This window comes from Labrus bergylta, chromosome 2 (assembly GCF_963930695.1).
Source record: "Labrus bergylta chromosome 2, fLabBer1.1, whole genome shotgun sequence".
Classification (NCBI taxonomy): domain Eukaryota; kingdom Metazoa; phylum Chordata; class Actinopteri; order Labriformes; family Labridae; genus Labrus; species Labrus bergylta.
In genome coordinates this window covers 26,265,973-26,292,594 of record NC_089196.1, presented here as the reverse complement: position 1 = coordinate 26,292,594, position 26,622 = coordinate 26,265,973, and the positions used below count along the sequence as shown (strand labels likewise).

Genomic DNA, 26,622 nt, shown 5'->3' with positions numbered 1-26,622 from the left:
GAGCGACAGAAAAAGGTAGAATTTAGATCTCTGTTCATTTTTCTTTCCTTTTTGTTGTTTGTTCTACGGCAGGCTGTGGACATTAGAGATCTGAGCTATGAGTGTCAGACAAGCGGAAGCATTGTTGATTCATATGAAAAGAAATACCATGAATAAAGAGAAGAAGAAGAAAATGAGTGTTTGGACGTTGCTTGGCGTCTTGGGCAGATAAAGAGAATACTCAAGGCTTTCTCAGACCACTCTTCTCGTGTTTTTTTATTCCCAGCACTTTCAAACATGCAAATCTTTTCGTGTGTGCTGCTTAAATATTCACTACCATGATCGCAATCGGCTGCAGCACAGCCACAGAGGCGAGCTGGCCTTCAGCGCATTACTTTTATGGTGTGCCCCTCCCTCTCTCCAACATGTTTTTGTGTTCAGTAATTAATCAAACTTGAGCCAGTATTAAACTGAAGCTCAGCATGTGGAGTGCTTGTTCTCCTACATCAAATGAAGTGTTCCCTATTCACAGAGACATTGAGTCTGTTTATGAAAACAGAGCTGCTGCTGCTGCAGGCGAGAGCATTCCCCTTCACAGGCTGCAGATTCATTTCCATTGTGGAGACTATTCCTTTTTATGTGATTGGATGATATGTTGGCTTTGCTATAGTTACTTTTTACTGAGTCTGGTTTACATGGATGAACACTCTGAGAAAACACACTGCACTAAAAGTTTTATTGTGATGTGATGGAGACTGGTATATTTGAATCCATCTCCATGTCAGGTAATGAAATGTCAGGACTAAAACCCAAGGCTCAACATTTCTCCTATAGAAATATTAATCACCAAACTCAAACTGATACGAAACCTCATGATTTGCTATTCCGAGTGAGCACTAACTGTGATATCAACGATCAGGTTGGTGCGCCCAAAACCTTTTCTCAACCATTTTTCAACCAGCTAAAATACTGTAACATTAAAATGTCACTTAACAAATTGTGTCGTAAAAATTGATAAATTGTTCATTTTAGGTTTACAAGGAGGACAGAAATTCATGATGTAGCCGTATTTTTTTTAATCTCATTTTGCAGTGGTTGCTGAAATTACTTAAACGTTTTTTTATTCTTCATACAAAAACCATTATGCTGCACTTTATTGTCCATGTGGAGAAGGTTCAGAGTAGTTCAGAGGCATCGTAAAGCGACTTTCCTCAGACGAAGAATAAATAATACTGCACGTGTTCAAGTACTCAGGATGTGTAGCTATGACTACAAAGCAGAAAGACCCCTGGATGCTGATGTGGATTGATACCTGGATGAAGGGATGTCTTTAAAGAGGAGGTGGTCAGCGGAGGTGAGCGAGGGACTTTGATGTTCTCGTGAAGGCAGACACAAGTTTCGAATTCAACGTGCACTGCCCAGTAATTCAATCACTGTAGCTGCAATTTATGGGATGTGACTGTAAAATCACAAACAATATGTTAATGTGTTACACACTTCCTGGTTAAACTGGGTCTAAACAAAGATGCAAAGTCTACAAATAGTTAATAAAATAAGTTTGAATGTAATTTTAACGAGGGCTGTAGACATTTTAGCAATGGAAAAAATGTTCACTGTTTTTTTTTTTTTTTTAAATGAAGATACCAATGAAGGATTTTATGTTTCTCACATCCTGTGCTGTATATTTAAAATATGAACAGTCCGTCTGTAGCAGATATCCTATCACAACATAAAGACAAATACATGCATGGACAATGTGCATTACTCTCTTTATTCTCACTAATCGTCTTCACCTTATGTTCACTTTATGAAACCTTTAATACTTTTTGATAGTCTTTCTTTCATGTGATCAAACTTGTATCATGTTAATCAAGTCTGTGTCGCGATAATTCTTCTCTGTCTTTGCTCTTAAAAGGCAGCAGCACATCGGGGCTGTTTACTTCTGTTTGTGTTCTCTCCCTTAAAGGCTCGCCTGGCTCCAAATGTCAGCTCAAATGTCGCCTCACCACCCCCTGAAAACAAACAGCTAAATCAGTGTGTACTGATGCTGCTAGGGGGTTTGTTCTCATCAGTCTTTGTTTTCACCGCAGTAAAAAAAAAAGGCCTCAATTGTTGACAAAAAAATTCTACTATTGAGACGCAATACACACTCATATACAGACTAAAGGTTTACTTAGTAATGTAAAAGTCTGAGGAAGAGGATGTTCGGAGGCTCGAAACGTCACTTATTCATGAATCCTTTAAACACGAGCTTCTTGGTGTTTGTATCTTGTTTGCAACCTATTCATGTTTTTGGATCCAGCACTCTCTTCGGGATGTGCGTTTCTTTTTATTTTTATTTTTCATTGGTGCTGTTAAATGTTGGGAAAAAATGCTCAGTTGTTACTGTTGTCTTTTCTTGCATTTGACTGAAACCTCTCCTAACATGACCAAAGTTTTTATAAAACGTATTGATAAACACTACCATGAAAACAGTTTTCGTTCTTAATGTATGGTATGGACCTGTGGAACCATTTATCTCCGAGATGGGGCGGCGGGGGTCACAATTTCTCACAGAATGATCAAAGGATGTTTGTTAGCTTGATGCTAACACATCCATAATTGCCTCTAACAGGCTAGCAGGATAAGCATGATTGTGGTAATATAACTTAAGAAACAATTTTATGTGACAATATTGATTAAAATGTATTGTTTTTTAGGTGAAGAGATGCTAAGTTAGTTTCTTAACATCTCTACAGTCTGTAACGCAACATCTGTGTCATTGGTCAAAAGCCTGCGGGCTGAATGAATGAATGAAATGATCAGCAAAAATTAAAGGGGGCTGTGCCATGACACCTGTCAATCATGTACTCTACAGCAGTGACTGGATGAAGATGCTGCAGTTCTCGGGCTGTAAATAAAAAGCCCATTTAGAGATATCTTGTTTTTCTTCATACTATTTTGTCCAGTTGCTACACGAGGTTACACCAAAATGCAAAAAATCTGTTTCTTCCTGCCAGCATATTTATACCAGTCTGGTATGGACACTTTCCCACTGTTAGAATGCTAACACCTAGCTTACAAAGGGTCTTTATTCTAAAGTATTAAGAACTCAGTGAACTAGCATGAAAGCTTATAAACATAAAGCATGAAATGAACAGAGCTTTTGTTGTGTTTTCAATATGACATCAGAGGTCACTGTTCAGCCTTTTCCACCTCAATGTAGCGATAGAAAAAAAAAAAGTGTCCCTAATGTTCAATTGTGAGCTGGTGAAACAGATTTTTTACTAATTAGAGCCATTATGAAAAACCATAAAATTATTTTTCTCGTAATAAAGTGTTCCTTCCACTCTTTTTAAGGCTGGAGAGAACAGAATGAACCATTCTGATGCTCTGCAGTGAGTTATGGCAGGCACGCATACACACACACACACACACACACACACACACACACACACACACACACACACACACACACACACACACACACACACATACATACACACACTCTAATGCACGTAATGCACACCCTAAACACACACACACACACACACACACTTCAGAGGACTACAGACTGTGAAATTACCCAATCAGAGAGTCTTGTCGGTTCTCAGACATTAGTCATCACACATAGGCCGACTGAGGTGATACACACATACACACATACACACACATACACACACACACACACATACATACCCCCCCCCCCCCCCCCCCCCACACACACACACACACACACGCACACACACTACAGATAGAGGGGTTTGAACATTTCATAAAGGTCTATTAAAGTTAATGACACACCAAGTCCAAAAGTAATGTGTTAGAAGAGAAGAGTGTGTTGGTCTGTGTGTGTGTGTGTGTGGAGTTGAGTGAATTGTCAGGGGGTGTCAGCATGTGAATATCACAGCTAAGTTGTTTGCTCACAACTTTTCACCCTCTGGGAAAACAAAGATTTATTGAATGTTAACAATAAGCCAAGTTATGACGAGGCACCTTCATTTCTGTAAAACCAACTGTGAACTTCTCCCTGACTCTCCGGTTCTTCTCCAGCGCTCACACTCTCACACTCAAGCATATCTAGGTGCAAAGCACAGAGTGCATTACAGATGAGGCAATGTTGAAGAGTAGTGTTGCTTTGCGTAAAGTTTACCTCCCTACACAAGACATGAGCTGTTTTCACACAAATTGACTCTTGAATATGTACAGCAAATTTCAGCCAGAGTGTCCCTCAAATCTTTTTGGGTTGAACGTTCACACCTCACAGCAGGAGGCTTAGACGCGGGGGGTCTCTGAAGGCTGGATTGACATGCAAAAAGAAAGACGATGTATTGTAGGAAGGGAGCAGGTCATGCATAAATGATGACGGCGGTGGTTGTGGGGACAGCGCAGTCCGATGGTGGTGGCTTGGGTTCTAACGATACTAATTTTAAGACTTTGATATGAGACTAGTTTAAATCATTTCTTCTGCCCTGCTGCTTCTGGTTAAAAATAAGACTGGAGAGCTGTGGTTTTCCTAAAGCTTCTGCATTTTTCGATACTATTGATCATTAAAATAACAAAGAGTGTATCATTTTAAACATGTGGTATGGAAATGTATCAATATATTGAAGTGAATCAAAAAGTATCAAACATTTTAACAACCTTCATTATTTGTTGAAGTCAGATAAACAAAGACTCAGGGATGGTTCTGAAACAGAACAGATCTGAAATACAAGCTCAAAGAATAGATGAATTTTAAATATTGCCGCAAGTAAACGTCTGTTTAAACAAAGTGTGGCTCTAAGTAACAAAATGAAAATAGAGATATAACTGCACAATTGGTAAAATATTCCTTTACCTGTTTTTTAACAGATGTAAGAGAGAATATTTGAATCAGGGCATTTGTGGATTTCATTCTTAAAGCCTACGAGGATATTGAAGATATTCATTATTAACCTGAGAGGTTTTTAAACGTCACCTGTTTAACACGTCTGTGTATCTAATCATAATAACTCTGTATGTCTTGTTTTCTTCTAGGTGAAGTACGGGCGGTTCGGCTTTGTGTGGGATGCAGCAGTGCTGGAGTATGTTGCTAATAATGACGAGGACTGTTCCTTCTACACCGCCAGCAACAGCGCACCAGACCGTGGATACGGTATCGCCATGCAGCACGGCAGCCCCTACAGAGACATTTTCTCCCAGAGGTAGGAGTCACGACAGCAGACAACAGGCAGCGGCGTCTTTCACAGCTCTTTGGTTGTCAATCGAAGGCCGACTGATTTACATGCACGTTGTTTGAGCTGCTGTTTTTGTTCCATACCTCTGTCATAGTGTGTTCAGTTTTACTTTTAAATATCCCTCGCTGTTGAAACGAGACTCTGACAAATAAAGTTAAGGGATATTCTCCAAGTTCAGGAGAGGTCATGTAAAGTTTTTACAGCTCCAATTCCATTTCAGCCAAATGAAAACGGCCACTCCCATAAAGTTTACCCCTCCTGCTGTTGGAGAAACATCCTCTGTGGGTCAGACTGCACTTTCACAACATGTGTGCAGCTTGGTCTCTTTAGCTCAGCGTGAACTCTGAGCTCACTTTGAGCTCACTTTGAGCTCACTTTGAGGTTAAACAGGTCTGACAACCTCAACAGTAGGTAGTGTGTTGCATCAAAACGGATCACAGCTGTTTGTCTTGCTGCTGGAGCAAACACTGGGGCTTTTGTTACTTCATAGTGTCTCATGGATGAAGAGGAGTTAAAAAACACGTTTCTGCATTTGTACTCTTCGGTCTGTAGCTATCTCTTGATCTCTGATCTGCTGCATGTGATGTGTACTCTCATCCTGACAGAGCTCAAGTGTGTCCACATGTAGATGATGATCTGGATGGGGATGGGACACTTTTTATTGTGCAGACGAGTCATTACAGATTTGACTCAAGTCTCAAAATTGTGGACAAAGTTTATTCTTGTAAGGAGCCAGTGAGAGCAGCTTGTCAAGAAAACAAACACTCCCATACTGGCCCTCCAAAGTGAGCACTCTAAACAAGTGGACAAAGTGTGTGCGTATGTACTTGGTGAGCCTCTGGCAGCCCCACACAGATTTAACCCCTGATTCTCATCATAATATACTTTGTCATATCATAGTCATGACAAAGTAATAAATACAGACTTCTTTAACTGATAAGTGAGTTTTTGAACACCGTGGCACAGTTACCACCAACTCTCATCAGTTACTTAAGTGTTCACTCTTACTGAATGTGGATTTTAAATGGTAAATGGACTTGAGCTTGTTGCAACTTGGGGTTAAGTGTCTTGCCCAAGGACACATTGGACATGTTGCTGCAGGAGCTGGGGATCAAACCCTCGACCTTCCCATTGAGAGACGACGACTCTACCAACTGTCCTACCATTTTAGTGCTCTTGAAGTTTTTTGCAGTGCAGCTTATTTGCATAGAGAGGGTCTTTTTGTCTCATTTATGGAGGTTTAGTCAGTGAAGAAGCTGTGCAGGCCTATTGTGAATCAGGCCCTCACTCTTCTTGTGTGTTTGTTTGTTTGCATCCATTTTAAATGCATTTGTGCCAAAAGAATCCAAGTCTTAAGACTTTCTGGTCATATGAGGTGAAGTGTTTGTGTGAAGGCTGCGTAAGTATTGTTTGCTTCCCAAATTAAGAGACTTCATTTGTGATCAAGCATGAGATCATTTCAAGAGAAAGGAGAATCAAAAAAACACAAATTCCTTATTTAATTAAGCTGTTGTAATTGGTATTATGTAAAACAGTTGATGTTGTTTGATGTGTGTGTTGGTGGTAGGAGATGGAAACACAATTCATGTGCACGCACCAAATTACGTGAGTGACAAGGCCTGTCTGTTGGTAGCTCCTTATCCGCTGGAGCGTTACTCCTCAGAATATTGCCTATCATGGCTGTTATTAAAATAAACAAGCAATTAATTGACAGGGCCATGTTTTCAATTCCCTCCTATTATTTTGGGGGCGATGTCACACTCTCGGGAAGACAGTTGCAAACAGTTTACTCACTCTGGTCCCCTTGGTTCAAACACAGAAATAATCAGGAGAGAAAGAAAATCACAGAGGTATCATTGTTTTGTTTTTCTTTCCGGCTATTTTGAGATTTTTCATCCTGACGTTCTGTATTAAACAGATGAATAGAGAAGAGAAGGCTTCGCAGGAATTGTTTTAGCTGTCCTTGCCCCAACACCTCCAGGAGTAATGTTTCTCTTGGCTTGATTATCTGTAGTGGCCTGGCCAAAGCACGTCTGGAGACTCTCTGATGATTTATAACCATCTCTTTAGAATAAAGGGAAGTTTGTGTGGTATATTATAGCTTTCCTTACAATAACAAGAAAAACCACTACTTCATGTATACAGAGCATAACTAACCTCAGGATGCAAGTTGATTATGCTTTATGGGGTTACTGCATTGACATGAAAGATCTCTAAAAGTTTTAAATTTGACTTTTCTTATATTCAAGGTTGTCTTCAATGTCTTATTTCTTGTGAAAGTCTTACAAATCTTCTTTACTTGTGACAGCTCTTAAATTATAGATCTCACTTTGACTGTTGTCTGAAAACTTTATCAAACATACGTTCACTGAATAGGATTAGGATTTTTCATTGTTCTTTTTTTTTTGCATTTGCTTGTTCATGTGACAATTCACAGCATTTACAGTAGCATATTATGTACGTATTCACAAGACGTGAGCATGAGAGAAAGAGAAGATTGGTATGTGTCTGTTCAAGGCAATTTGGCTTCAAGATTAAAAGTACAAGGAAAGGTTGGCGACCAATGACTATGGGGGGGGGGACTTGCAAGATATGCAAAAAACTTGGGACATATTGAGTCAAAGGCCTTGAGTTCCACATGAAATCTGATGCAACAATGGGTTTGAATTGTTCTTTGTGTTTGCCTTTCAAAGGTCTACAAAGTCTAAAAATTGATTTTAAAAAGTGTGCGTCAACCCCGCTTGATTACTGGTGATTCACTTGTAGATGATCATGTACTGTTGTGCTGGTTCTCTGCAAAGGTTACATTGATAAAAACAGATGTATTCCTGTCTAACACTTCCACCCCACTGCTCCGGTTTCTAAAGCCCTGTGGAAGAGAGGATGTTTTTATTTACTTTGATAGTAGCAGAAAGGTTGGAGTTGTTAAATTATCAAGCAGTAAATTGCGGTCTCTGTCCACAGCAAAGGGCCCAGAATGCTCCGACGGCACCTTTCCAAACACTGAGAGTAAATGTTGTGGAACTAGTGTACAAGCCCGAGTGTTATTACTTCCACCGAATGACACAGATTGCAGTATCTATAGAAATGAAACTGTTTTGTTCTCATCATCCGATTGCTGTAAGGATCTCTTACACTGAAAGACATTTCTAAAGCAGTAACTCACAGTGGAGGGTAGCTGAGGCAAAAGCCGGCCAAAAACCGCAAGAGCTAATGGGAGGAATTATATAAGCAGCCAACATCTGCTAAGCCCGCCTAACCCTGGTCAGAAGCCAGTTTGGCCTTTTGTTTCAGTTTAAAGTGTCAGACACCACAGTGTAAAGATGCTGTAGCTCCTCTCTCAGGATATTCTGTCAGGCATTTCTTTTGTTTTTTTACAGCTGTTATCTCATGTCTTGACATGACATGACAGAATGAAAATATTGACTTCAGCCTCAGGCTTTTAGGTCTTTGTTTCAGGAGAACACATTCTATATCAAGATCTGTGCAAGGCTTTTATGATTCTGTGTATCACTGTTTGCTTTCAGTCAAGTTGCCATACATAGATATTGATTTGTTTTATGTCAGTTTTTTTTTGGGCAGATTTTTTGCAATTGTTTTCAAATCTGCCCAAGGAGAACTTAGAAGGGGTTCCACAAGGACCTATAACGGGTCCTCATGTATTCATTCTCACCAGTCAAGCCATACATTCTCAAACTCAATTATTTATGCTGATGGTGCCATTCCTTATTCCAAATAATACATCAGACTTAAATGTGCTTGTTTCAACAGTACACATTTTACAAGGGCTCAAAGTGTTGATGCATATGCGCCCATTTCTAACCTTGCCGTTAATTGTAATCTATTTAATACAGCACAGTAGTTAAAGCTCCCGTGAAGGATTTGTAGGTGGTTATGAAAAAGACTTCAATTAAAACGGATGTCTCTTTATGAGCAGCAAAACTAAACAAGGCTGTCAGAAAGAAGACTGACTCTTTCTCTGTCACATTTTTTATATCTTGAACTGCTGAAACAGGGTAGGTGACAGATGAGACCATTACCAGCACGCTGTCATAACTGGGATGCATTTGCCTGTTAAAAGGAGGAAGGATAAGACTTTTCATCAGAAAACACCAGAAAAATTGACTTGTAATAGGAAGAATAAATTCTAGATAAGATGAGATATTTGGACATGCGTAGCTCAATATAGTGATCGATTGTGTTTAAAAGGAGAGGGAATCTGCGAGGACTTACGTAGCGTGTGTTTCAGTATGTGCTTGCATTCTGCTTGCATGTGGAGTGTTTACTGTCTGAAGGTCCCTGGAGGTAATATATCACCTGAAAATAATTATTTGTTTTAACACTTAGGGAGAAGGGCCTTGTCTGTAGAAATAGACAGACTGCTACAACTTCATTGTTTTCAACTACTTTGTTTGTCATGAAGAAGTCAGAGGACGTGTTCACAACCACCTCCATTCTGTGAATATGTGTCGTTTAGAACAAATATAGTTCAACTTTGTGCCTGTGCATGTGTGGGCGCTGCTGCTCTGTGATTGGTGGCGACAGAGCCTGCAGATTTACCCGAGTCAGAAAACAGTGGCGTAAAGGGCTAGTCCGCTAATTTAAACTGACAGCTACTGACAAGTTGTTTTGAAGTGCTGAAGGGGCAAGATTGTGGAAAAAAAATAATCCTTTTCTCCCAGGCATGTATTATTTTTGTCTGTGTGAGTCTGCAGGCATTGATGTGAACATTTCAAATAGAAGATTTAATCCAAAGCAGATGGACATCTTGAGGGAGCTGCAGTCTAAGAAGATAAGCTGCAGGCCAGACATTTCATTGTGCATTCTAAACATGATTGCGTTTTACATCTTGATTGCAAGATAGATGAGATGCCTCTTTGTTGGTGATTATGGTCAGGGATGCAGAATTTAGATCTTGACTTCATCTACAGCATGGTAAGAGAGATACATTACATCAAGGTAGAGGATCTATGTCAGTAGGAATATACAGTGCAAAGAATACAAGTCATACTTTCATTATAAGCACATATGGCAAGAGTAAAAGGAGTCACTTGTACCATATGTATTTGATTATAGTCTCTCCAAGAACAAAGATACATTCACATTGCTTTTTTATTACCTGGCTGTGGGCATCAGCAGCCCGAGGGCTGATAGTTGAGTGCTTCTAAAACAGAGCCATGGCACGCTGTATTTCTGCAGGAACAATGCCTGTGCGTGCTGTACTGTACGCTTGAGAGGCCAAACGACACACACAACAGCGACAAATCATTTCTGCAATCACAGACACATCACACCTATGAGACGCTGGGCTAGATTGTTGTGGTGAGCATGCACCAGAGGCTGGCTCCATTCTGTAGGAATGACATTAGCCTGTTAGTCAGTGGCTTATAATGTCCTGACCTATGGTGTATGAAAGGAACCATAGCAGATGACCCATCAGCTCTAGCTTGCAAATGAGCTGGGATACAGCTGTGAGGGATGGAAACTTTTTTTTTAGGACTTGAGCATCTTGTTTATGTCTTTTCTTGGTAGGAAACACATGTTTTCATTTACCACATAAAGGGATGGTTTGACAGATATGGAAACATTTCTGGGACGTAAAAACTGGATCAGAGAAGGCTTAATGAAGTTCATGATTGCATGGTTGAGTGTGGGCTTCATGTGAGTAATGTGACGGTGTAAAGAGGAGTCATTCCCTGCTGACCCCCGATAATGTGTCTCTTTTATTGTTGTGTGTATAAAAACATAAAAGAGAGAGCAAGGGGTATACATATGTGTGAAAGTGATAACTGTTCACATTAATATTTTTCTCGCATTTTCTCCCTCTAGAGCCTTAGCTCTGTTTTCTATTAATTTCACATAAATACGATACAATGATGTCCGTCCACGTTGAATAATGTGTTGTGAAAGTTGTCTCTTGTAAAAGAGAGATATTTTGTGGTATAAAAGTGGTCTTTGTTCTGGCTAATACAAAGGAAACTCTATATGGCTCATAAAAGTACTGTTTGTGATGTTTGTGATGTGTTCAGTGTTCTGACAAACTTTTATCCCAACAGCACTCATGACAAAACAGTTGTCAGCAATACGTGAAAAACTCACTTGTGAAAGTTTGGTTATTGCAAACCTTGAAGGGAAATTTAATGAATCCTGTAGTGGAGTGTTTTTCTTCTCTAAATGTATAGGTATAAACTGAGCTGCACCTTTGAAGGACACATATAACAGGCTTTTAAAGCCGTCTTTGCCCATGTAAATCTCACATTTTAGTCCCAGCTGCAGGGCTGTAAAGAGGAGAGGCGTGAAGGTGCAGTTCTATATGCTCCATGTCATACTGTAGTTGTTCCAGTTATTTAGGAGAACTTTAGTATAAAATGATGGTATCAATAGTTTTATTCCAGTGAAATTGCCTTTAATTCAGAAGAAGAAGATATCCATTATTAATCCTTGGAGGGGAAATTCCATTTATACACTCTAATGGAGTAATGGAGAGATGTCAGAGTGAGGGGCAAACCTGAGCTGATGGAGGGGGGGGGGTGATGCTTTGCTCAAAGTCACCTCGGCAGTGCTCAGGAAGTGAACTGGCACCTCTCCAGCTACCAGACCAATTTCCAGATTCTGTTCACACCGGGACTCGAACCGGGGATCCTACATCCTCCTTGACCAAACTTAATTAAACCATGGTTCAAAACATGGAGACCAAACACATATAAGGATGACACACAAATTTAGAGTTGAACCCCACAGTTTATTAAATTTAAAGACTTAAATAAAAATTGAATCTTGACACGCATGATAACAGATCGGCTCACTGTCCGGTGAACTGAAGCTTAATAATGGCCCTCATTTAATGTTACATTTTAAATTCTAGTGCTTTGAATGTTGTTGGACATGAAGCCACCTGAAGCAACTACAGCTTGCTAGCACAGAAAAGTCTGTTAGACTTTTTTTTTTTTTTTTTAAAGATTAACTCAAGTCCCAGAACTGGAGAAAGGGAAAAACACATTTTGCTGAGACAAGTTTCACGAACTTCAAAATCCTCAGAGGGAAATCTGACTTTTAGCTTTACTCGCTGTTCTTCTTTTAGGGACCCAATGGAGCGAGGAATATCGACTGACTATCGGTATTTTTATTATTTTCCTTCCTTCTTCTTTTCTCGCACTGTCTCTCTCTATCTCTCTCTCTCTCTCTTTCTCTCTCTCTGTCTTTCTTCTGTTTTAGAATTGATTTATTTATTGTAATGTCCTTGTCGTTGTTTTAGCATATCGTAGCTCAAAATCCAGATTTGAATTTTGCTAACAATGAAAGCAGAGTTACAAATTAAAACCTTCCTGCTCAATTGGAAACAATTTAAATGTATTTCAATTAGTTCTTGGACTGCAGGTTTACAACTCAGTTTCAAAGTCTGCTTGTTTTTGATTAACAGCCTATTCCTTCTCTGTCATACATTCACACTCATTCCCACAGTGAGCTCGAGTTAAACTGCAGGATCTGACGCACTCAACTTCCAGTCCATGGAAATCAGCAAGGGTGCATGATTAGCAGGAGTGGACAAAGGCTCTTTAAGGGGAAGGGGTAAAAACATCAAAAGGGCACCAGCTGCATGGGGATGGGCCACCCGCGTCTAAAAATTCACTATGAATTTATATCCAAAACATTCTGAATCCTGTTTTAAGATGGAATGGGATTCAGAGCTACAGTATATCCAACCTTATGTTATAAAAAACACACCGGGAACTATTTACTATGAGCTGTAACTGCAGCATGTTACTCCAAGGGCACCATCGAGGGCACCCCATCACTCTCTGCTGTATGTTGAACCACTGAAGATGCTTTATTTAGCATGCAGGGAGCGTGTAAAAAAAAAGGATACTGTGTGCACAAGATTGCATATTGGTTGCATCTGTGTTTTTGGTGTTTTTACAACATTGATGTTGTTCCAAATGACAAAAAAATATATAATGACACGAGACAATCTGTTATTGTGAAGCTGGCTCAATCTAATCTGTCAACCGCATACCAATCTATCACGCTAAAACCAAGCCCACACACTTTGTGCATTCATTAAATCTCTATTAATCACAATTAATGACGGGGATGTCTCTCTCTCTCGCTCTCTCTCTCTCTCTCTCTCTCTCTCTGTCTCTCTCCCTCTCTCTCTCTCTCTCTCTCTCTCTCTCTCTCCATGTGTTAATAATGGTTAATGATTGTTTGACTTCTGCGTGTTGTTTATCATAGTTCAGCTTGATAATCTGTTCCAGTCCACCCCACACTGTTGCTTAATGACGCTTAATTGAAAACTTTGTTGACAAAGTGTGTGACATTGAACCCTAAGAGCGCTAACCGGAATAATTACGCTTTGAAAACTTCACTTGTGGGACCAAGGGCTCATGAGTGAATGGCCTCTTTTACCCCATGCACTTCTCGACCATTACCATGGTAACACAATGTTAATTTAAAGAGATGGGGGCTCTTGCCCATGCTTGTAACTCTGTGGTGTTTACATGTTCCAGCCATTTATGTTTGTTATGGTGTATATGTGTCTGACTGTGCTCTTTGAGTTTCCATGCCTTTGTGGAGTGCGTGCTGGGTGGGCCTCCCAGTGGGGCCATATGAATCTCACATCGTATTCTACCCTCACTCTGGGTGGTTGTTTCTTCAGTTACTTGGCTTACCTGAGTACTGATGCATACAATAAACACTTGTTGGCCCAGGCTAACGAAATGTGACTCTTTGCTTTGATTCACATTTTGCGTGGTCAGCTCTGCTAGATGGAGCATGGACTAGTGATGGGACAAAATATCGATTAGGCAATATATCGTTGTCCTGAATTGTGTAATTCAATTGCCAAATATAAAAATTTTAATTAAATATATATGGAACTCTTAACAGATTTGGCAATGAACACACCCTGTCAGAAAAAGTGAAACTGACCAAAAGTATAAATAAACACATTAACTCTTCACTTTACCTTTTTAGGGAATGTTGTATTCTTCGGTCAATCGTGATGTTTGTTGTCTTGCAATGTATCACTTATCACATAGAGATATTGTCCTTATAGAGGGCCACGTATTACATATGGTATTGCATGAAGTATCACATACTGAATGGCATATCATAACGTATTGCTTTGCAACACGTATCATATCGTATCCTATTGTTATAAACCCCCTAGCATGTAGATAAACACACATAGTGCACAAGCACCATTTGTGCTTATCTTCATGTGTGGTGCCAGCTGCTATATTTCCTTTAGCTTTGTGACTGCTTTGGCTAAATTTTTCAACTGACTTATTTTGGACTGTAATCATTTTTTTTAGCTTGAAGTGAGCCCAGAGATAAAGCATAAGACGGGCAGTGTTGTTGAAAGGGTACTAACATTCATCCAAGACGGTTTTTGTTACATATGCACTAAAATTACATCCTTTAGTCAAACACATCATCATCCTGTAAGTTAATTAGTTTGACTCAGCTCTGAAATTCCTCGGCCAGTGTTGCACACGTTGTGCTGAAAAAACCAACATGTTTGCAAACATCAGTATGCCATGAAAGTGCACCAGCATGCGTCTGTAGCTAAAGTCCTGCCCGTTCCTCTTCAATGTGCAACACAGCTTTAGCAAATGTCCTCAGTGTCCAGCCAGGTTGTGCACACTGTGGCTGTGAGATAGGAGGCCAGCATGTTTTCTATGCTTCTGAAATGAGGCAGTGAAAATAGCCAGTGGACGACTTGGGAAGGTCACAGGAGGGACTTCTCTGGTTTGTGCTTTTTCTTCTTCTTTTGGCTTGGAAAAATAAACTAAAATGTGCACCAATACCACTGGAATCATCATTGTCAGACTCCTGCATACTGTTGTAGTATAAACAGACTTTTAAGATGTTGTATAGATGTGTGGCAGCTGGTAATTTAGCCTCAGTCTCAGCTTCTCTTCCAATCTTTTTTATTTTGGTGCACTTCACTGACTGGGTCGATGCTGCTGACTCTCTCTGCTCCTGACTACAACTCGGCCCGTGCTTGCAAAAGCGTTAAACTGATTTGGACTGATAAACTGTGGGAGTGCAGCAGGGATCAGTTTGTAGCTCATCTGGTTCCTATTTGAGATAATTTTTTTTGACAGGTTTTTGCTTGTTCCTCACTGCAGGTCATATAGCAAAATGTAACAGGATGATATGCTTCAAATACGATGTTCTATTGATTCCATATCATCTAAAAATCAGCACTAGCAGACTTTTAGCTCATTGTGAATAAGGAAGGATACTTCTGTCGCTGTGGGAACTGAAGTGCTTTAACTCAGCTTATGACCTTAAGGCGGACCTCCCTGATGACTGATAGGGACAGAAACATTTAAGGTTATTGTTCTTTATTGAATTATAAACCAATCACCATAAGAACATACTATGTTTACTGTAAATCATACAGAACCGTTTAAAGTATTTACTTTTCCAATACAACACAGCATGCAACACAGTGATCGTTTGATCGCTCGATTATCTTGTTTCTATGATTGTGGGAAGACAAAATTCTAATTGAAATCAATTTAAACTCAATTAATTGCCCAGTCTTACTGTTGCATCAAGTCTGAATTTCCTCAGGAAAGAAAAGAAAGAACAAAGAAATGTTGAGCCACAGGATCCCTGCGTGCTGCTTTCCTTCCGTGCCACACAGGCTGATTGCGCCTTCTCTCGTCAAAGCATGTGTGTCCACTGCACGTGCTGCTGTCCGCCTCTGGCCAGTGCCAGGAGGGCCACTCCACTCTGCCACTGTGCTCCAAATAAGCAGCAAGTCTACCTTTCAACGGAGCCCACTGCAAGAATGCGTCAAGCTGAACAGAGCACACAGGTAGAAGACAGGAAACTTAACACATAGAACTTACTGCCAGATTCAAGTTAAGCAAACTATACAGGCGACCCATCGTATATATCCCATGATTTTACTCACTGTGCAAAATGATGCTGTGGAATCTGCAGGTTACTGTAACGCCTGCAGCCCCACAGTTTCACCTTGAAAAATGTCTGCCTCGTTGTAAATGCTCCTGTGCACAAATTATTGAGGATAAATCAATACATTTTCTAGGACCTGCTTGTTCTCTCACAGCAACATTTTCAACTATTCTGACCCTCCAGTCATGAAAACCACAGAGAAACTTCTCTCACATCCTTTTTTTTGTTGTAATGGTTTCTTGATAGTACATTATTCTCCATCATGTTTTCCAGTGAGGCTAACACCGCTGAGACAGCCAGAGACCGCTGATGTTGCATGCTTTGTGTAAAGTTAGTAACTGAGCTGTCAACCCAGTGTTCTTCTCATTTAAGGAGCTGACAGCCAACAGTCCTCTCAGAGCAACAAACTCATTATAGCGGAACACCTCTGTCTCTCATCTCCTCTCTCATCTTCTCCCCTCTCAGCTCATTTCATTTGACATTCCTCTTCTGTTTACTCATCTCATCTTTTTTCGTCTTTTCTCCTCTCTTGTCTCCTACCTACATCTCTGCATCTCTCCTGCGTTCCGACCTTAGATCTTCTTTCCTCCGTTTTATGATTCCCCTGTCAGTCATCCATCCATCCAGACCATCCTGACTTTCTCACTCTACTTTTTCCATTTCCCCTTATGCTCAATCCCTCTCACATTTCTTTGGTCTCCCCTCTCACGTTTCTTTGGTCTTCATGTTCCTTCTCCACCTCTCACCTCACTGCGACTTCCACTTTTCACTATTTCCAACCGAAAAATGTGTGTGAGTCAGAGGTGAGGGGGAGAAGAAGAATCGTATAAGACCATAGACATATTCTGCACACTAACACACTCTCTTCTTCAGACGGCAGTGAGCACCTTGATGACCCACTGTCCCTGAACACCTCTCACAGAAAAAGTTTAAAGGTTTATCAAGTCACTTCTGAACTGTTTCGAATTGTGCTTGATCATCTAACCCGCACCCCTCATACATTTTAATTGGATTCAACTGCAGTAAAACAGAAGCCGAGTGGGACATAACCTGACTTTATAGGGGCCTTATAGATGTGCATGGAGAAGACTGCAGAATCAACACAATGTATGAGGTTACAGAGCATTTAAAGGCGCACTGAGTGAGGTTTTTATAGTCTCATATAGCAGAAAATAGCCATAATATATCTAGAAGGGGGTTGATAGGCGAGCTGATCAATACCAATGACGCACTGATCAGTTTGCCAGGTGCTGAGATAACACGCTCTCAAAACTCACTTTGGAGCCTGCAGTCTCAGTTAAGAACAGCCCCGCCATCTATTTGAGTTAGAAACGGTCCCCGTACAGCGGCGGCGGTGCAGCAGCAACACAGTGTGAAATCTCTTAACAGCCCATTTTCACTCCAGTAGGGATATCATTTATAACATTAGGGGCTGCTCATTAAACCTGTTACAAATAGATGTTCCTGTCAAATGAAGTCAAATGAAGTCCTACAAGCCAGATTTTTGGGGGCTATACAAGGCACATACAGGGAGTCCGTGTATTTCATATTTAAACATGATGCATGGTTCTTTGTTTGGGAGGAAGATTAAAAGTGCTAAAGAGATATTCAAAAATATGTTTTCCCTTTTCATGACCACAAAAGGCTGCATTCAGTGCACACCTGTCCTTACTGGTGCAGATGGTATTAAAATAAATAAATAGCTATACTCAACCACAAACTGCACACTCCTTAATATTGCACACTCACCATGTATTGCACATTCGCTGCTGGATGGTGTAAATGCACTGTGTCATCATTTTGTACTGTGTTTGGTTCAGGTCATCAAGTGCTCCTGCTCAGCTTTGGCATAGAAACTTTCTTTCAGCCTTTTTTTTCTGATCTTTAATTGCCCTGAATTGCCTTCCAGAGGGCAACAATTGGCGTTGCATAAAACATTGCCCTTTTTTGGGCTTCAGTGCTTTTCCTCAACTACTTACCATTTCAATAAAATAAACTGTATCATTTTCAAGTATGTGGCATCAAGCAGTTTCAATTGATCACAAAGTTTCACAACCTTAGTCCACGCTGCATATTTAGCTCATAAACATGTGACTCTCTCTCTCTCTCTCTCTCTCTCTCTCTCTCTCTCTCTCTCTCTCTCTCTCTCTCTCTCTCTCTCTCTCTCTCTCTTTCTTTCTCTCTCTCTCTCTGTCCCTCTCTCCCTCTGTGATATCAGTAATATGTTTTAACTTGAATGGGTTTTGTCTTCTGATAGATTAAGCATCAATCACTCATCTGTCACATTTTCCCTTTCTTTCTTTCTTTCTTTCTTTCTTTCTTTCTTTCTTTCTTTCTTTCTTTCTTTCTTTCTTTCACTGTGCTGTCCTTTTTTTCAGGCTTAAGTCAACTAATAATGTGTGATCATCCCACCATCAAGGCTGCTACCATATAGTTGCCATGGTAACACTTAGTCTGCTCAGTAACGGCCACTGCAGAGAGAACAGAGAGGCAGAGACAGACTGCACACACACACACACACACACACACACATACGCACACACACAGACAAACACATGGACACCCACACTCACTGCGCCACACACCAGTTACCCCTTTAACAGCCAGTGGGAGTGTTAGTGTCATTATAGATCTCCCCAGTCAGAGTCAACGATCTTAAAGCGAGGTGATAACTCATGACAGACACACAGTGATAATGCATGTAGCAGCACACCAGCTGCTTCATAAACATACTCACAGATGCAGGAAGATGTGCTTATTGTATAAAACAGTAATACACTGTTACAAACACAAACTGACTCCTGACAATTTCTGGGAACATTATGTTGAGGAACAGCATGCAGAAGGAGGAGGAGGAGTCTTCTCTAGTCATGTTTATATCATGACTGATGATGTTTATATCTGGGCTTATATCATTGTGACGTTGAGCAGCAAAACTTACAGTGCCTCTAGTGTCCACTTGAAGCTGGCTACAAAAGCCAAGGAAGCCCTTTAGCCCCATATTGAAATGCTAACGTTTACAGCAGAAATAAACAGGTTTGCAGTCTGGTACAAAACAAATGGTTCTCTATAGTTCATTCCTTTAATGGTTAAAAACTGTTCTGTTTGTGGTGTTTTATCTGTTTGTTTATTTATCTAGTTTGATTGTATCTGTTTTCTAATGGACTCCCGAGTTTGTCAACAAAGATGATGATGATGATGATGATAATGTATGTTTTCTAAATTAATCCATTTTGATAATATCAAGACTAAGAGTTTTGCGTCATAATGTACAATCTGGGGCGTAGCTGAGTTGACTGACAGGGGGGACGTGTTGTAGATGTTTGGCTGATGTAAGGCTTAAGTCCCGCCTCAGCTCCACCTCTTTGCCTATTTCTTGGTTGATCGAAAGTGAGGTAGATTCCAATATGGTGGCGGCCATCGTAGAGCTTCATAACGACACTTCAGAAAACAATGACTGATGTCACGGAGACTACGTCCATGTTTCCATCTACAATGAGAAGATTAACATGTTTCCACAAAACATAACACAGACAACTGAAGCAACAGTAACGAGTTTAAAGCAGAAAAACTCACACATCAGCTAACCCAGAATGAATACAGACATTTTACAAGAAGGCTGGAAGGAAAAGTCCATATTATGTCCATTTTAAGTTTTATATTCTCACTCAATAGTAGATTTGCATAATTTACAGTTCAAATAACTCCTTATGTATCTCTTCCTGGTGCCTGTACTCTCAGTTCAGCCTCTTTCTGACATAACAAGCCAGAGGCAGAGCCTAGTGTTATAGAAACATGACCATATAAGGAGTTCTGTGACTTTATGATGTCAATTTCCCAGTTTGGGATCAATAAAATAATTCTACTCTATTCTATTCTATTCTATTCTGACACTGACACTAAAACCCTCACATGTTCTGCACTTTTTAGTCAACAATGATATCATTTAATTACATTAGATAATTCAGTTGACATGAATAAAGAAACCTCTGTATAATGAAAAGCAGGACATGAGACGAATGCATGCACCGCACCCCCTCCTCAGACTGCTGTGATGTATGTCGGAGGCTATTTTTAGTGATTAAAGTGATCTATTTTCTGATACCTCAAGCGGCAGTGTGCTGACTGATGAAGCCTTGAGCAAAAATCACTAACAGCCCCTGAAGGAAGCAAAAAAAAAATGAGAAAAAGTAACACATCTAAGAGTACACAGTCTCAGTTTGATTTCTACATATTCTAACTGAAATTAAAGCTAAAAAAAAAAAAAAGTCCAGGAAGACTGAGCAGGGGAAGACACTGCTGTGTGGAAATAAATGAGTTGTCAGATTTGCTCTGTGCTTTTTCAAGAACTCCATCAAACTCAAAGTAACGTATAGTGGATCCTTCATGAGGACGTGGAATCTGAGACACACACACACCAACACACAAGCTTTAATTAGCTATTCTTAGCGCTCATTGTGCCAGTTTGTCATTTTTTTAATTGTGGTGTGATTTAAGAGAAGAGGACTTTACTTCTCTTGCATGAAGGGTTCACTTTTCTGCATTGTGCTGCGGCGTGTTTGCACATCTGTGTGCACATCTGTGTACACATCAGATTTATCTTGGTGCTGTTTGTGTTTTCCAGAGAAGAGGTATTTATTTTGGTGAGATAGCAAAAGACAAATAAGAGATCTGCACAGGTGTAGTGCTGCAAGAAACCTTTGACTCGACCTGTGTTTATGTCAAGGAGCTCACAGTGGCCTCTTAATCCTGCCTGTCAGCCAGGGGATGGAGATAGATGAAGTGCTCCTCGACTCCTCCATCTTAACAGAAGGGACATGGGTCAAAGTATAAAATGAAAATACATGTCAAAATATCTTTGTTATCTTTGATGTCTGCTACCTTAATGTTTGAAATGTTGCATATTTTACCTTCAATTGTAATAAGTTACTTGATACTGAAAAAAGAAGTACAATGCCATGATTGACAGCTCGGCTGACGAACGCGGCTCCTGCAGCACTGTGTGCACCAGATTAGAAGAATAGAAATATAACCAACACAAAGAGTTATTGAACTTTTTATAACCTACAGTGTAACTTGCCTTGAAGTTCTGGTGTGGACTGTACCAAGCTGAGCGATCTTTGCTGTTTATTAGTGAGGTCAAAGTCTGTTTGTGTTAGAGGAAGGGGAGGGACATTTAAACCACTACTCCACCCCGACCAATCCCTATTGAGTAGACCCTGGCTCCAAATGACATTAGCAGCTCAATATGTCAGTGGACCTTGTGAGGAAATTTTGGCTTTTCTTTTGTACAAGAGGTGAAGGTGGAGACGCCTTGTTCATCTTAATATACAGTCAGTGGTTTAAATATGATAGCCTCAGGATGTTTTCCTTGCCTTTTAACTTCCACTGTTTAGCAAATATCTCCTCAAGGTTTGTTCACAGCTTATTTCACAGGTATGAACTCCTTCTGGGACACGGTGATCAAGCTCTCTCAACTGATACATTAAAGCTCTAAAACAAGAAGCACTCAGACAAGCTGATGTAACTTTAATGAGGTAGACATATGTAGATTGCTGTCATATTTCAAAGGGCCCTGTTGTGTAGCACATAAACATCTTCTTCACGTTTGATTTGCACCATCTGTCCAAACTCAGCCGGCTTCTATCCTAAGTTAATTTAAAAAAAAAAAAAATTAAAAAAAACATGTCAGCTATCATCAAATAGTTTTCCCAGCCTGACCATCATTTCTGTCCTCTTTTACTGAAACAGTTCCTCTTTTATAGAGTCCAATCAGAGTTTTTCTTTTGCCTTATTTGTTTGCTGGATTAAAGCAGCTTAACCTCAATGAAATGAATATAAAGTCAATATAAATGCAGCTATTGTGTGTGTCTGTGTGTGCGTGTGTTCTTGTGAGTGCCTGTCAGCTTTACTGTTTGATTCAAGGGTCTAACTGAGAAGCAGCTTTTGCATAACTCTGATAGGCCAATTAGTGCAGAATGATAGATGATGAGCTCCATGGGCAGACATGGTGGTAATAGAGGCGAGAGAGAGGAAGCACTCTGTCCTGAATTTCAAATCGGCTCTGCTCCGTCCTCCATCAAAGTTACACACAGCTTAGTCATAGCCTAATTCCTCTGATCAAAGTCTGCTTTTGAAATGTTTTTTTTTTTGGTTCATTCTGTTGTTTTGATCTGTGTGATCTTTGATCAAGTTTTTTTTTTCAAGCCTTTTAGCTATTCTTTGTTGTTTTATCTGGCATCATTGTGATTGTCTAGAATAGGAGAGGAGAATGCTGGCATTTAGTGAGTCTTTGAATTCATATTTCAAGATGGAATTGAACATTGATCTTGCGCATAAAGACACCGCGAGTAACCTCTGCGCTGAAATGAAGTTTGGTTTGTCTATCGGACAATCATTTTCAGGTAGCATCGTTGTTTCCCCTCTGCGAGACAAGAAATGTTCATCACCTTTTCCACTGTTTACTTGCTCCCCCTCAAAGGTCAGCAGTAAACGTCTTTTGTCCAATTTTGGTCACAGAGCCATTTTCCATACATCGTGATTGTGTTCACAGGTGTTAAAGTAGATGAAACAAGAGAATGCCACTGCTTATTACCTTAAGGCCCACACAAGAAGCGGCACAAGGTGACATTTGCGACACGCGTAAAGAACAGTCGACTTGCGAGCAGAGGCAACAGACGGCAACTCCAGTCATAAAGAAAGCCTCTTCTTCTGATAGACATGAAAAGACATCAAGTCAGACAAGAAATCTTTAGACGTTGGCTCAATTCCAAGCAAGAAATCAGAAGAATTTCTGACAAAACGTAGCGTTGCTTCTTTGATGGGTGGGGAAGCTCTTTACCCGTCTCATTAGCCTTCATGTAATCTGTCTCTCTCTCTCTCGGAAGCCGTCTGCCAGACTGCGCCGGCTTGTTTGTGTTCGTGTGAAGCATCTGTTGTCAAAGTGACAGAGAAAAAAGGTCAGTACTGTATGAAAGGCACGGCACTTCTCAGGGGAAAGAAAAAAAAGATTGTTTTAGCTTTGAATTTTTCTGTGACAGTGTCAACATGGAAGAACAAACTAGTCAGGCTGCTGTTTAATCTTAATTGAACACAGGTTCGGATCAGAAACCCTCTTCTAAGCCTTGCTAACCAACAGTCAGTACATTTGCATGCACAGTGAAGTCGAGCTACAGTTATATCATGAATGAATTGGCCTATACAGTACATAAGCAACAGGGGACACTTGCCGTGTTGATACCTTCGTCTTGTTTTCTTAGCATCTTTCTAGACGAATGTCCACAGTTAGGCCCGTTGACATGTGTATACATGCAAGAGTAAATCAATCCCAAATCGCATCATCAACGTGTGTTGGTCTAACTTTTGGCAGATTCAGCTTGGTACGATTACACGGCATGGTCATGTTATCTAATCCTGACAATGGCAATGTGATCCACATGACCATGTTGTGGAAAAGGCATGTTGAGAGAGTGCCTTGGAGTTTACTTCGTTTTTTTTTTTTCTATGCCTGCTCGTCTCCCTATACAAAGAGCACCTCAAACCTACACTTTTCTGAGTCCGGGTAGATTCTTTCTACATTGTTGTTGGTATGATTTCAGTTTTTCAAAGTTGTAAAAGTCCAGTGTCATGCTGAATAGCACAATAAATCTAAAACTTTTTCTTCAACATCACGTAAAAGTTCTGACTTTGTGCTGCGTGCAACAGTTTGGTGTTTTACCTTCTTTTTGTATCCCTTCCTCCAGCAATCAGCAATCTACTGTCGCCCTGGAAAGGTGCTAAGGGTGGTCAAGCATGAAGCAATTTCAGAGGCACAAGTGTTAGACAGTATAATGACACAGTCCAAAAAGTAACATGTTTGAAAGAAAATGGAGCAGGGCCCACTGCACTACTACAAAGGCAGCAGCTCCACTGAGTGATGAGGGATTTCTACACTGCTTCATGTCAGTGGAGTCATAACAATAATAACCATGGTAGACAACTAGGCCAGTGCTGCCTCGACTCCATTAGTGCCTGAAAATGTTATGAATCAGTTCGATTGCATTTGTTTTCAGTCAATATTGTGCATCCTCTGCACAAAGTCTTCTCTAATCTTGGCGATAATCTGCACTGATCTGAGCCAGACAATCCCACAATCAAGCCCGCAGTGGGTGGACATGACGTCTTATTAGAACTACTGTTGGTGGATTTGCTGTTCAAATTAGATTTTTTTTTTCCCTCAATGTTTTCTGTCCCTCTTCTATTCTCTTCTCTTTTTATTTCGTCCCATTCCTCCCACCCACAACACACATTCTAACCGTGTTGTCCCCCCAGCCGCAACCGCGAAGTGTTCAGAAAGTGTCCATCGATGAGAGTGATGTTGTTGTACAGCAACGCGCCGAGCCTGTTGAGCTGATTTACATTGAAATGAGCCATGTTTTTTTCCTGGCTATTGTGGATCAAATTAATTATGTAAACCGTCTACCGGGCTCATTTGCATTTCTTGATTGATTTCAGTCCATTTTGTGTATTCCGCATGAGCAAAAACGAAGATGAGAGATGGGCACTGTCATTCATGTCGGCACGCTGTCATTGAAATTGCAGTGAGGCGTTGGCCCTCAGGAAGTTCTGCACATAATTATAAACATCTGTCTCTATGTTTACATGTATAGAGCCTGTTTATGTATGCTTGGACATGCATGCAGTCAAGTTTTTTTCAATCATACAGTTGATTCATTCTTCCATGGAGGATTTATACATCTATTGATATGTGTTTATTTGTTTGTCGCCTGTAAGGGAGGTTCAGCATGAACATGCAACCATTCCCATAATACTTCTTTCCCCTTTGTCTCTCTTCTTCCCTCCTCCCTGTCGCCTCCACAATGCCACACCGCCTGTCAAATATCAGGCTGGATGCTAACAGGACGCCTCTGTACGCCTATGTGTGTGTTTTTTACTTGTGTGTGTGTGTGTGTGTGTGTGTGCAGCTCTCCTCCAAACCAAAACGAACGACCCAGTTAAATAATAAGCTGAAGGCTAACAGAGGGACCCCATCAACCTCTGAGCTGTATCCCCTCTGAAGCCATCAATCGTGGGGACTAAAGCTAGGCTGCGTAATGACATTGTGGCAGTATACTTGTTCTATGCTGCAAAACATATTAATGTTAGCCATAATGAGTTTGACAGCCCAATATGGTTGTCAGGCATCAGGGAGGAGTTCCACTGGTAAACACTGCCCTCAAATGGGAGAGAGGGGACACAGCAACTGCAGTAGAAGCTGCAGTGCTGTCAGGTTTTGTAGGTTGTTTTTGAAGCGTTTTGATTCTGTAATCATTACAAAAGTACTCAGATATGAATTATTATTCCCATGAACAATGCTAATTCCTGATAATTAACACTTCAGAATGGTCCAGGATTGTTGCTCTATGTGCATCAATGTATGTTTCAATTTCCAGAAACTTAAAAACAAAGATTTGTGAACAAAGATTCCATATTGAACTCTTTACATGTGTCCTAAAATGGTTCTCTGTTTATGTCCTGCCTGTATCCTAGGATCTTGGAGCTCCAGCAGAACGGGGACATGGACATACTGAAACTCAAGTGGTGGCCCAAGGACAGCCCCTGTGACCTCTACAGCTCAGTCCAGACACGACAGCGTGGCAGCGCTCTTGACATCCAAAGCTTCGCGGGCGTTTTCTGCGTCCTTGCAGCCGGTGTGGTGCTCTCCTGCCTCATTGCCATGGTGGAAAGCTGGTGGACAAGACGGAAGGGATCGAGGGTCCCCTCCAAGGAGGTATGGGGGATGGATGAGGTACAGGGTTTACAGTCCAAATCCTAGAAAGATAATATATAGAGTAAAAAGATGATTCTAGGATGGATGATGGCTTTGGTTTCAGGTGTAGCCAAGGCAACAGAAAGAGGGTGCAGAGTTACTCCATAAAAAGTTCAATCAGGATACATCACAAGAAGAGATATAAGATGAGTGTCACTTCAGAAAAACTTCCATGCTCACAATGACACTTCGTCGAAACTTAATTTGCACACAAGCAACATCAGCAATACTATCCAACCTAAAAAGTACAGGATGCATCTGTGTTAGTCACTACGCCTTTGCACATTGTGTCAAAAAGAATCCTAGAGGTGCTATATTGGATCTAAAGTGATATAACAGGCAATGGCACTGCAATCTTTCCTGTATTCAAATCTGTGAGTATGGCGGTAGGAAGAGAAAGGTCAAGCTGAACCGTCACATCCAGCACCATGTCATGGTATTCATTCAAATTCTTTACATGCTATGAAAGTATCAGCTTATCGGAATTATTATCTAAAAAAAGTACATTTTGTTTTCCTTTTAAATCATTAGCTGATCTAAAGTTCTGCCAATAGAAAATGTTACATTATCTATGTTTTCTTATTAAATAACACAAAAACTCACATTATACACTCAAAGTGTAATCTGCTAGTGCTGGTGTGCTGCGTGATCTCACCATGTTTCATTAATTCTTATTTTGATGGTGTGATTTCTTAAGATTAGGTG

General features: G+C 40.5%; 1 protein-coding gene across 5 annotated transcripts in view; it reads left to right on the top strand.

Annotated features, from left to right (window-relative positions):
- grid2 (glutamate receptor, ionotropic, delta 2) overlaps positions 1-26,622 on the top strand; it is a 519,407-nt gene that overhangs the window by 478,080 nt on the left and 14,705 nt on the right. For 4 of the 5 annotated variants that reach the window (XR_002278273.2, XM_020643448.3, XM_065950263.1 and 1 more), the window contains exons 14-15: positions 4,978-5,144; positions 25,638-25,878. Coding sequence is in view for 4 of the 5 variants with exons in the window: in XM_020643448.3 (XP_020499104.1) it covers positions 4,978-5,144; positions 25,638-25,878 (408 nt within the window). In the remaining variant the exon portion in view is untranslated. Of the gene's footprint in view, positions 1-4,977; positions 5,145-25,637; positions 25,897-26,622 lie in introns of all 5 variants that reach the window. The other variant, XM_065950252.1, reaches the window with a different exon arrangement.